The following is a 12,965-nucleotide window of genomic DNA, read 5'->3' as shown; positions in this document are numbered from 1 at the left end:
TCGACACAAATTTAAAAGCATTTGATTGGCTCTAGAGGGAGTTTGCATAGACCAGTAATGTCCATTCAAATCCATGAAGGGAAGTGAACAAGTGCACACTTCGGGAGAAAGGAGCGCTATTTGGGATGCTACCCTTGGTCCCTCGCTCCATCGGTTTATACCAGTCTATTTCTTCTGTTGCACATCGTAGTCACGTGAGTGTAACAAACTACTTACAATTCGGGGAATGAATTACTTAGCAATTCTCATCCATTGCACATATCCGACATGACCAATACCTTATTGAAGACATTCCCCGTATAATGTTTTCAGACTGAGGACACTGCGTATGCGAATAAGCCTGCATAATAAGATTGGCACTTGGATGGTGGGTTCAAGGGATCTCAGCTTTGTTTCCCTCGGCCACCACGGCATAATTGCATACTCATCGCACGGGAAATAATGTACAGTATCGTATTTAAGTGTGTGTGTGTGGGGAGACACCGACGCCGCACATGCTCAGTCCGCAGATCAGCCTGCTGCTCCTCGTAGGCTCCTCCCTGGCGTGCGCGTGAGGAGAGAGGAGACCGAGATCCGCAAGCGGTTCAGAGGGGGGGTGCGTCGCGCAGGCAGGACCGAGGAGGAATCACCACAGCCCCGGCCGGGACTGCCAGACCCGACCCGCTGGATCCCTGGAGGAACGGAGAGAACACGTCGTCCAAGGGAGAGGAGCTCTATTCAGGTAACAGTGGAAAACAACACCGCCTCAGTCGCATTAGGGACCTCAGGTGCCGCTGTTGTAATCCGCGCAATACGCGTTGACGGCTGTGTGGTGATGAGGAGACTGCGACTGTGGTTGGAAAGAAAATACAGTAGGTTAGGCATGCGAGCTGCTGTCGCGACGTGTGTTGTCCTCAAAGCACGGGAGACACGCGAGACATGATCCCATTTACGCCTCGCCGAGCCGCATTCAGTTCACTAAGCGTTCCGCTCGAGGGGGCAATTTGACCGGTCGCGTGCTGTGGGCTACCGCGCGCGACAGAAGCAGTGCATGATGTGCTTACCAGACAGGTTTTGCGCTGCCCACAATAGGCGACAGAATAACAACATATTATCCCATAAAATAATAGCCTATCCCTGTTGTTGAAGTAGCCTACTGCAACCGTGATTTCTAGCTACAATTTGCCATTGCTGCTGTAAAACCCTACTTTCTTATTTATGCCATCCAGCAGGGTGCGCGCCGGAGTGGCGCTTTATTTGACAATCGAGTTATTTCGGAAGATTGCATTGCTAGCTTGCTACTTCGGAGATGCGAACACCCACGCGCATCCCGTCGTCTCCCTTAGCTACCAGAAGCAGCTGCTCCGATATTATAAACGTATTGTTATAATGTTAATGGTCTACACCGATAATCTCAAACCTGAACAGTTACATACAGACTTGAGTAAATGCCCTACTGTTGTTGGCAGATTTATATCAATGGCCAGATCTAATGCAGAACACCAACAGTACTTTGAAAAATAAGAAATATCTACTATTAACCTGACTTTCTGAAATTGTCATATGCTAGCCATTTGTCAAACCATATGTCATCTGACATGTGTTGAATAACATACAACTAACTCCCTTGCTGATTCTTATATGTAGGTCTATGTGAAACCATATACTGGATGAAAGCGCTCTCTCATGTAAGTATCCAATTTTTCCAATAATGCACTCTTTTACTCATGAATCATATAGACAAGCCTTTTAGTTATAGACAATTATGATGCCTTAGTTACAAGGTAATCACATGGCTGGTGGTTTAGGAGTGACTGTTGAGGAAACAGAACGTTCTTATAGAAATGTTTTGTGTAGAGCATAAATGATTGTCTTTCAGATAGAAATAGGGAACCATGTCTGCTCGATTCATTCTTTTTCTATCTGCAACCTTCAGAGCATTTAACATCACTGAATAAAACCCTGGTGTCAGATGCATGGATTGGCCAGCTAGTGGCTGGCTAAAGGATACTGCAGAGAGGAAGAAAGGATGACATGATGCTGCTGGCTGGGATAGCCCTCCTCATAACACATTCATGGAGAGGGAGGGGCGAGGGGGAAGGCCCTGCCTGCCTGTGGTGCACCCCTCCACCAGCCAACCAGTGCAGATATCCTCTTAGTTGTTTTATTTCTTTCTCTCTGCGCTACCACAGTCAGGGATGGAAAGAGAGATTCCCCTATTTCTATCTCTCTGTACATTACCACACCACCAAAGAGAAAGAGGGGGATCTCCCTTCCCATTTCTCTTGCTCTCTCTCTCGTCCCACCCCTCTGTCTGTCTTTTTCGGTCTTTCTCGGTCTTGATGTTCTAGTAGTTTATCAAATTAACCCTTGCAACGAGGAACTACATATGTGCGTTTTTAATTTTCACAGGATTACTGATTTTGTGTATCAGGAGTTTATTGTAAAATAGAAATGTTCTGTACATGTCAGTTCATAGTTGTATGTAATATCAAAATTCTGAATGATTCATTTTGACAACTCGAAATATCAAGCGTATGGGACGATCTGCCAGAAGATGATTCTGCGATAATTGGCTTTAAAGTTCAATCTTGTATTCTCTTTAATTTAACAACATGATTTGGGGTATTTAGACTACTATGGTAGAGCACATGGAACAGAACAAGGCTATGCTAATAACTACATTTAGACAAAAATGCAGATAGAACCTTATAGTCCCAAGCTCTCTGTCATCACCAACATTTCCAAAACGGAGATAGGACTATACGGTTTTTCTTTGCAAAAACAAGACGGTACTTTGAAAAAAGTGTTTCTGCATGAAGGTTAAATAAAATAAATGAATTAAGAGTATTATAGTATAGGCCTAGTCCAGTTTGGAGGGATTTAGATGGGTTTTTTTTTCATCTAGTTCTCAAATCAAATTTGATTTGTCACATACACATGGTTAGCAGATTTGAATGCGAGTGTAGCGAAATGCTTGTGCTTTTAGTTCCGACAATGCAGTAATAACCAACGAGTAATCTAACCTAACAATTTCACAACAGCTACATTATACAAACAAGGGTAAAAGGATGAAGAATATGTACATAAAGATATATGAATGAGTGATGGTACATAATGGCATAGGAAAGATGCAGTAGATGGTATCGAGTTCAGTATATACATATGAGATGGGTAATGTAGGGTATGTAAACATTATATTAAGTGGCATTGTTTAAAGTGGCTAGTGACACAGGTATTAATCGAATCATATGTATTTATATAGCCCTTCTTACATCAGCTGATATCTCAAAGTGCTCTACATAAACCCAGCCTAAAACCCCAAACAGCAAGCAATGCAGGTGTAGAAGCACGGTGGCTAGGAAAAACTCCCTAGAAAGGCCAAAACCTAGGAAGAAACCTAGAGGAACCAGGCTATGAGGGGTGGCCAGTCCTCTTCTGGCTGTGCCGGGTGGAGATAATAACAGAACATGGCCAAGATGTTCAAATGTTCATAAATGACCAGCATGGTCAAATAATAATAATCACAGTAGTTGTCGAGGGTGCAGCAAGTCAGCACCTCAGGAGTAAATGTCAGTTGGCTTTTCATAGCCGATCATTAAGAGTATCTCTACCGCTCCTGCTGTCTCTAGAGAGTTGAAAACAGCAGGTCTGGGACAGGTAGCGCGTCCGGTGAACAGGTAATGGTTCCATAGCCTCAGGCAGAACAGTTGAAACTGGAGCAGCAGCACGGCCAGGTGGACTGGGGATAGCAAGGAGTTATCATGCCAGGTAGATCTGAGGCATGGTCCTAGGGCTCAGGTCCTCCGAGAGAGAGAAAGAAAGAAAGAGAGAATTAGAGATAGCATACTTAAATTCACACAGGACACCAGATAAGACACTCCAGGTATAACAAACTGACCATAGCCCCCCGACACATTAAACTACTGCAGCATAAACACTGGAGGCTGAGACCGGAGGGGTCAGGAGACACTGTGGCCCCATCCGATGATACCCCCGGACAGGACCAAACAGGCAGGGTATAACCCCACCCACTTTGCCAAAGCTCAGCCCCCACACCACTAGAGGGATATCTTCAACCACCAACTTACCATCCTGAGACAAGTTCGAGTATAGCCCACAAAGATCTCCCCAACGGCACAACCCAAGGGGGGGTGCCAACCCAGACAGCAAGATCACGTCAGTGACTCAACCCACTCAAGTGACGCACCCCTCCTAGGGACGGCATGGAAGAGCACCAGTAAGCCAGTGACTCAGCCCCTGTAATAGGGTTAGAGACAGAGAATCCCAGTGGAGAGAGGGGAACCGGCCAGGCAGAGACGGCAAGGCTCCAGAGCCTTTCTGTTCACCTTCACACTCCTGGGCCAGACTACACTCAATCATATGACCCACTGAAGAGATGAGTCTTCAGTAAAGACTTAAAGGTTGAGACCGAGTCTGCGTCTCTCACATGGTTAGGCAGACCATTCCATAAAAATGGAGCTCTATAGGAGAAAGCCCTGCCTCCAGCTGTTTGCTTAGAAATTGTAGGGACAATTAGGAGGCCTGCGTCTTGTGATCGTAGCGTACGTGTAGGTATGTACGGCAAGATCAAATCAGAAAGATAGGTAAGAGCAAGCCCTTGTAATGCTTTGTAGGTTAGCAGTAAAACCTTGAAATCAGCCCTTGCCTTAACAGGAAGCCAGTGTAGGGAGGCTAGCACTGGAGTAATGATCACATTTTTTGGTTCTAGTTAGGATTCTAGCAGCCGTATTTAGCACTAACTGAAGTTTATTTAGTGCTTTATCCGGGTAGTCGGAAAGTAGAGCATTGCAGTAGCCTAACCTAGAAGTGACAAACGCATGGATTAATTCTGCATCATTTTTGGACAGAAAGTTTGATTTTTGCAATGTTACGTAGATGGAAAAAAAGCTGTCCTTGAAACAGTCTTGATATGTTCGTCAAAAGAGAGATCAGGGTCCAGAGTAACACCGAGGTCCTTCACAGTTTTATTTGACACGACTGTTCAACCATCAAGATTAATTGTCAGATTCAACAGAAGATCTCTTTGTTTCTTGGGACCTAGAACAAGCATCTCTGTTTTGTCCAAGTTTAAAAGTAGAACGTTTGCAGCCATCCACTTCCTTATGTCTGAAACACAGGCTTCTAGCGAGTGCAACCATCTTTCATTGAAATGTACAGCTGTGTGTCATCCGCATAGCAGTGAAAGTTAAGATTATGTTTTTGAATGACATCCCCAAGAGGTAAAATATATAGTGGAACACTGAAATGTACAGTTGATTTGTCAGAGGACAAACTATTCAGAGATATGATACACTGCCGATTTTGCAGGTTTTCCTACTTACAAAGCATGTAGAGCTCTGTCATTTTTATCATAGGTACACTTCAACTGTGAGAGACGGAATCTAAGTCACAGGAATCTAAGTCACGGGGTTTCGCCTGCTAAATAAGTTCTGTTATACTCACAGACATGATTCAAACAGTTTTAGAAACTTCAGTGTTTTCTATCCAAATCTACTAATAATATGCATATCTTATCTTCTGGGGATGAGTAGCAGGCAGTTGATTTTGGGCATGCATTTCATCCGGACGTGAAAATACTGCCCCGTCACCAAGAAGTTAAGAAACCTTTTGGATCTAGACTCGGCACCCCCGTACCACCTGCCGTGCGGTAGCAGAGAGAACAGCCTATGACTAGGGTGGCTGGAGTCTTTGACAATATTTAGGGCCTTCCTCTGACACCGCCTGGTATAGAGGTCCTGGATAGCAGGAAGCTTGGCCCGAGTGATGTACTGGGCCATACGCATTACTCTCTAATGCCTTGTGGTCAGAGGCCGAACAGTTGCCATATCAAGCAGAGATGCAACCAGAGATGCAAACTGCTCTCGATAGTGCAGCTGTATAACTTTTTGAGGATCTGAGGACCCATGCCAAATCTTTTCAGTCTCCTGAGGGGGAATAGGTTTTGTCGTGCCCTCTCCACGACTGTCTTGGTGTGTTTAAACTATGATAGTTTGTTGGTGTTGTGGACACCCAGAACTTGAAGCTCTCAACCTGCTCCACTGCAGCCCCATTAATATTGGGGGCATGCTCATTCCTCCTTTTCCTGTTGTCCACAATCATCTCCTTTGTCTTGGTTACTTTGAGAGGTTGTTATCCTGGCACCACACAGCCAGGTCTCTGACCTGCTCCCTATAGGCTGTCTCATACTTGTCGGGGGTGATCAGTCCTACCACTGTTGTATCGTCTGCAAACTTAATGATTGGTGTTGGAGTCGTGCCTGGCCATGCAGTCATGAGTGAACAAGGAGTACAGGAGGGGACTGAGTACACAACCCTGAGGGGCCCCCGTGTTGAGGATCAGTGTGGCGGATGTGTTGTTACCTACCCTTACCAGCTGGGGGTGGTCCGTCAAGAAGTCCAGAATCCAGTTACAGAGGGAGGTTCCTTAGCTTAGTGATGAGCTTTGAGGGCACTATGGTGTTGAACGCTGAGCTGTAGTCAATGATTAGCATTCTCATGTAGGTGTTCCTTTTGTCCAGGTGGGAAAGGGCAGTGTGGAGTGCAATAGAGATTGCATGATCTGTTGGGGCGGTATGCAAATTGGAGTGGGTCTAGGGTTTCTGAGATAATGGTGTTGATGTGCGCCATAAGCAGCCTTTCAAAGCACTTCATGGCTACAGATGTGAGTGATTTGGGTCGATAGTGATTTAGGTAGGTTACCTTAGTGTTCTTGGGACTATGGTGGTCTGCTTGAAACATGTTGGTATTACAGACTCAGACAGGGACAGGTTGAAAATGTCAGTGAAGGCACTTGCCCGTTTGTCAGCGCATGCTCGGAGTGCACGTCCTGGTAATCCGTCTGGCCTTGTGAATGTTGACCTGTTTAAAGGTCTTACTCACATCGGCTAAAGAGAGTGGGATCACAGTCGTCCGGAACAGCTGATGCTCTCATGCATGCGTCTGTGTTGCTTACCTCGTGCGAGCATAGAAGTAATTTACCTCTTCTGGAAGTCTCGTGTCACTGGGCAGCTCGCAGCTGTGCCTCCCTTTTGTAGTCTGTAATAGTTTGCAAGCCCTGCCACATCCGACGAGCGTCGGAGCCGGTGTAGTATGATTCAATCTTAGTCCTGTATTGACGCTTTGCTTGTTTGATGGTTCGTCGGAGGGCATAGCAGGATTTCTTATAAGCATCCCTCTCCTTGAAAGCGGCAGCTCTACCCTAGCTCAGTGCGGCCTACCTGTAATCCATGGATTCTGGTTCGGGTATGTACATACAGTCACTGTGGGGATGATGTCCTTGATGCACTTATTGATGAAGCCAGTAAATGATGTGGTATACTCCTCAATGTCATCAGAAGAATCCTGAAACATATTCCAGTCTGTGCTAGCAAAACAGTCCTTTAGCTTAGCATCTGCGTCATCTGACCACTTATTTATTGACCGAGTCACTGGTGCTTCCTGCTTTAGTTTTAGCTTGTAAGCACGAATCAGGAGGATAGAATTATGGTCAGATTTGCCAAATGGAGGGCGAGGGAGAGCTTCGTATGCGTCACTGTGTGTGATCTTGAGTTTATTTTCTCCTCTGGTTGCACAGTTAACATGCTGATAGAAATTTGGTAAAACAGATTTAAGTTTCCCTGCATTAAAGTCCCTGGCCACTAGGAGCGTCACCTCAGGATAAGTGTTTTCCTGTTTGCTTATGGCTTTACACAGCTTATTGAGTGTGGTTTTAGTGCCAGCATCAATTTGTGGGAGTAAATAAGACAGCTACGGAAAATAGTGTGGTCTACAGCTTATCATGAGAGATTCTACCTCAGGCGAGGAAAACCTTGAGACTTCCTTAATATTAGATTTCGTGCACCAGCTGTTGTTTACAAATATACACAGACCGCCAACCCTTGTCTTAATGGAGGTGGCTGTTCTATCTTGCCAATGCAGCGTAGACCCCGCCAACTGAATGTTATTAATTTCGTCGTTCAGCCACGACTCATGAAACATAAGTTATTACAGTTTTTAATGTCTCTTTGGTAGGATATTTGCAATCGTAGCTCGTCTATTTTGATATTCAATGATTGTATGTTGGCTAATAGGACTTATGGTAGAGGCAGATTACCCACTCGCCGTTGGATCCTTACAAGGAACCCTGACCTACGTCCCCGATATCTCTGTCTCTTTGATGGGGATGTGGGCCTTGTCATGTGTCTGAAGTAAATCCTTTGTGTCCGACTCGTTAGATAAAATATCTTTGTCCAGTATGAGGTAAGTAATTGCTGTCCTGATATCTAGAAGCCCGTTTTGGTCGTACGAGACGGTGGCAGAAACATTATGTACAAAATAAGTTACAAATAATGCAAAAAAACACACACAATTGGCTGCAGTTTTACGGTCTCCTAACCATTTCCTCCGGTGCCATTGGAAGGTTTTGACAATGTTGAAACTGGTGATGTATGTTGTGGGACAGAAAATAGTCTTGTGGGCTAGCAGACTAAAGAGGTTCATTGTAGCTCGGCTAGGTAAGGGACTTCGCTGCATGGTCTGTGTATCTTTATTACAAGGTTCTGTAATATTACTGCAAACCAGTACATTTCATATTTTTTAACTAATTTCTTTCTCATAATAGTCTCACCATGAAGGTGATCATCACTGAGGGGAGAGGATGTAGTAGGCATGGTACTGTCTGACTCTGTACTGCTGGTATGCATCTGATTTGAGCCAACAGATAAGTGAGATGGATTGGAATAATAATGCAGGTAGAGTAGCTTCCAGTCTTTACCAAAATATTACAGGTGATATGTTGTGGTGTTGGAGACTGTCTTGCTCTTGAAGTAAGCTTAGATGTAGAGAGGGAGGAGTGTGAAGGAGAGAGGGATTTTCACTCTATAGCTGAATGTTCCAATATCCTCTTGTATATGTATTCTAAGAGCTCAGGGGGGCTGGGCGACTTAACCTTGCTCCTCCACAGTCTGAAGACTTGATTCGAAACAACCCCTGCTGAATGTTGACCAAAATCTTCCCAAGGCTGATTCATTATGTTTACTGGTCATTGCAGTGTAAGACATGTCTTTATCGAACTCTGCAGCAGTGGTAGACGCTAATAGAAACCGATCAGATCATTTTCTTAGGACCTTACACACGTTGAGAGTTTTTGAAGGCTCTTGTTTGAGAGACTATGTGAAGATACAATAAAAATGTGTGGACATGCAAGCATGTCTTCACATGGTGATGGGAACCCTGATAAGGAAATATATTTCAGCTGAGAAAGAATGCCACCTACAAACTGGCTGACCTCAACGAATATATCAGATCTTCTCCTTCCAGAGGTGGAAGAGCAAGGTTCATTTGATGTCTCACCTCACATGAGATCTGGATCAGTGAATTACTTCTCAGTTCCTAGTGATCTTAAGCGCATCCCCTCTTTTAGCCCAGAGAAGTTGGATTTGTTGCTGAAACCCCTTCATAGAGTTTCTTCATCACTGGAACTTGGCAAGTGAAGTTCACTGGATGGTGTTGGAACTAGATGCCTGCATCCAATCATTAGCTTGTGCACTAGTTGCGTTACTGATGGACTTGACCATGAATCCACTCACTGTTTGTGTGGCATTTCTCTTGATGTCTTCTCTAGATATTGTTTTGATAGACAGACTGGCCAAAGATACTTTGGCCGTACTGCTGATAATGTCACTGGGACTTCGAGCTGACAACCATGACTTTACTTGGTGATGGGACTCTGGAGAAATTAGTCTCTAAAATATTGTCTGCTCTCATGTTTGCTTATCAGGGCCTCAAGATCTTCAACCATGCGATATCCATCCCAAAAATTATCATCTCAGTGAACGGTTGAGTTTCTAATTATAGTCATTTCAGCAAAATAACAAATTGCTGTTCTATTATGCACCTGAATGTTTCCTTTTTTTGTAAGATTTTCTTATAACATTTGAGTTACAATACAACACATACGAACGACAATATCACACAAAGGTCAATTACATTACATCTGCCCAGACCCACATGTGCAGACCCCCATCTCCAGTGCACGCATCACTCTCTGCCACATGGCCTCAAACTGCACCATTTTGTTTCTCTCCGCTGCTCACGCACTTTGAACATTTAGATAACAATACATTTGTCCTTTCCATTGTGTTAATGACAGAGGATTGGTTGATTTAAAAAAAAAAGTATCATCCAACCAATCGGGTATTTAACTGCACCCTCGTATGCCATGTCTTGAAATATGCAGACAGACGGATTCAAAGTAAATTGACATTGTATTACTTCTCACACCCAACTTTTTAACTCCATCCATAACTTTTGGACTATACAACATTCCCAGAAGGCATGGATTATTGAGTCATTGTTAGTTTTACACTTAAGATATGACTCTGCCGTTGTGCTGTAGAATGTGTGAATTTTGTCTCTTGTCTAATACATTCTATACGTGAGCTTATACTGGGTTAACGTATATTTCTTAGTGAACTGTAATTTAGTTATGTTCCAACATTCCCTCAGTCTTGTGCCAATATCCATTATTTTTAAATCTTGGTTCCAATAGTAGTCGGTTGGATAAACTCTCTGCAAGGTTTCTTATAGCTTACCTATCATGTGAATATAATTTTCTAATTGAAATAGGATTCCCTCAAGATTGCTGTGATGTCCAAAGATTTCAAATCAAAATTGTGATATATAACTTTTTAAGTTGCTTGTATTTTAAAATATCTGCATTGGTCAATCCAAAATAGCTTTTTAATGCTTTCATGGAAATAAGTATTTCCTATTACCAAGTCATTTACCCTTTTTATGCCTTTAGTTTTCCATGTGACCAATTTATTGGTGAATTCTGAAAAGCTATCCAAGGATTGTTCCATAGGGGTTTTTAGGGAGTGATATTGGTTCTTGTAGAATACGTCAAATGTTCCATGTTATAGTGTTCTTAACTTTGAAGTTGATAATGTTCTTAGCTTTATCCTTTGAAAAAACATAAAAAGATTCTGAGAATGAGCGTAAGCGTTTTCAATATGTACCCATTGTTCCTCTTTAGTGCATGTAACAATATGTCTCAAGTAAAAGCCTTGGATGGCGAATCAATACAATTGCAAGTCTGGAAGGTTAAAACCACCCTCAGACATAGGAAGATGTAAAACTTTCTTTTTTGTTCAATGAGTTTTATTTGCCCATATAAAGTCTTATGACCGTGTATACTTCTTTTAAAGAATGTTTTTGGTGGGGTAATTGGAATTACCTAGAATAATTATAGAAACTTTGGGAGCCATGCCATTCTTAAGAGATGCGTTCTACCTGTTAGATTTATGGGAAGATTTGTTCCATCGGTCTGCTGTCATATTGTTGAGTAATGGGATGGCTGTAGATCAAGGAGTATTCTCTTATTCTTATTGACATTATTATTAATTTTTTTCTCACATTAATTTTATATCCTGAGGATGCATTGAGGTTTCAATATTGGTCAGGTATATCAAGAGATTGTCTGCAAATAAGTTTACTTTATGTTCATCCTGTCTAATTCTTTCTGCAAGCGTATCAATTTCACCTGAACATTTTCCACTGACGTTTATAGAAAACGTGTTGATTAATTCATTATTAAGAAGTTATTATGATGTGATGTTTAATGTAATTACAAGGTAAAATAACTTGAATGCTTCAGATGACGAGGTCACTCAGAACACAGACAGGCAGATGTGGAGACTGGGAGAAGTAGGATCAGAAGAGAAAGATCTGAGCATTCATAATAGCAGGATCTAACCATATTTCTAGTCTCATTTAAGGAGTGAATAAATATCCACAAGTAATTGGGGATTCAAATGGATTTGTTAAGGTGACTAGATCTCTAATTCACACACACACAACTAGAACATATTTCCAGAAGTAAATGTGTGTGTGTGTGCTTGTTTAGTTGTCTGAAAGTATTTTATGCTTGTGGAAGAAGTAAGCACATTAATGACTTGCTCCATTAGAAGTGTCTGCCAGAAGGCTATCCAGTAAAACAAACACTTATTACAAAGTAAAGATAATGATAATTATATGAATATTGTTAAATAGAAACATGTTTAGTATGCCTAACATTAGCCTATAGACCTGCTATTCAGATTCATCAACTTCTCTCCAATCAATTACATTTAGGCTTTAGGCCTATTAGCTGTTGATTGCAGCTGAACCATATACATGACCGTGTAAGTTCTTGAACCTTATCTCCGAGCTCCAGCCATCTACCCATTTGTGCTTGTGTAGTGTGGGAGAGAGTAGGCGTGTGCCAGCATGGGGGGTTTTCCGCTGTAGTCACGATCGAGACTCCTCTGCACCATCTGTGTCACATTCGGCCTCCAACTGCAACCTCATCATTTCCACAGGTATTCAGCTGATAAATGTAATCAGTGAGTCTGAATTTAATCAGTTGCCTTCATCAATATTAGGGGTAGGCTATTTATTTCATTATGACAATATCAAATGTCGGTTTATCCATCAGTGAATAGGCTATTGATGGCAGATGTTGGTGATGGTCTCTATGTGAAGTAGATTTTTAGCAGATGTGAACACCTCTAAAAGCTAAATTAATACATTTAAAAAATTGTGAGTAAGCATCGACAATTGTTTTCCAACGGTCTGTATACTGTAGGTCAGGATCCATATTTATCAAGCATCTCAGAGTAGGAGTGCAGATCTAGGATCAGGTTCCCCCTGTGCATGTAGTCTTTATTATTGTGATATAAAAGCCAAAACTGACCCTGAATCAGCACTCCTACTCTGAGATGCTTGATGCACATGGCTATTGGAAAGGTTCACAGCTCTGAGGGCATAAGCCCTATGAGTCTGAAGGCTGTGGGTGCATCCCAAATGTCTCCCTATTCCCGATATAGTGTACCTTTTATTGACCAGAGCTCATAGGGACTCTATAGAGAATAGGGTGCTGCTTAAGATGCACCCACATAATTGTCCATTCATATTATGAATAAATGGAGGGAAGCAGAGTGTGGG

At 42.7% G+C, this 12,965-nt stretch overlaps 1 protein-coding gene across 1 annotated transcript in view; it reads left to right on the top strand.

The window, feature by feature from the left end:
- The first annotated feature begins 534 nt into the window (after positions 1-534).
- LOC109873123 (calpain-5) overlaps positions 535-12,965 on the top strand; it is a 76,869-nt gene continuing 64,438 nt past the window's right edge. Inside the window, exons 1-2 of the mRNA XM_020464670.2 lie at positions 535-721; positions 1,627-1,667. Coding sequence (XP_020320259.2) covers positions 1,666-1,667 — 2 coding nt within the window. The 5' untranslated portion in view covers positions 535-721; positions 1,627-1,665. The remainder of the gene's footprint in view (positions 722-1,626; positions 1,668-12,965) is intronic.

The sequence above is a fragment of the Oncorhynchus kisutch genome, linkage group LG28 (assembly GCF_002021735.2).
Source record: "Oncorhynchus kisutch isolate 150728-3 linkage group LG28, Okis_V2, whole genome shotgun sequence".
NCBI classification, from domain to species: Eukaryota; Metazoa; Chordata; class Actinopteri; order Salmoniformes; family Salmonidae; genus Oncorhynchus; species Oncorhynchus kisutch.
This window is presented reverse-complemented; position numbering and strand designations above follow the sequence as displayed.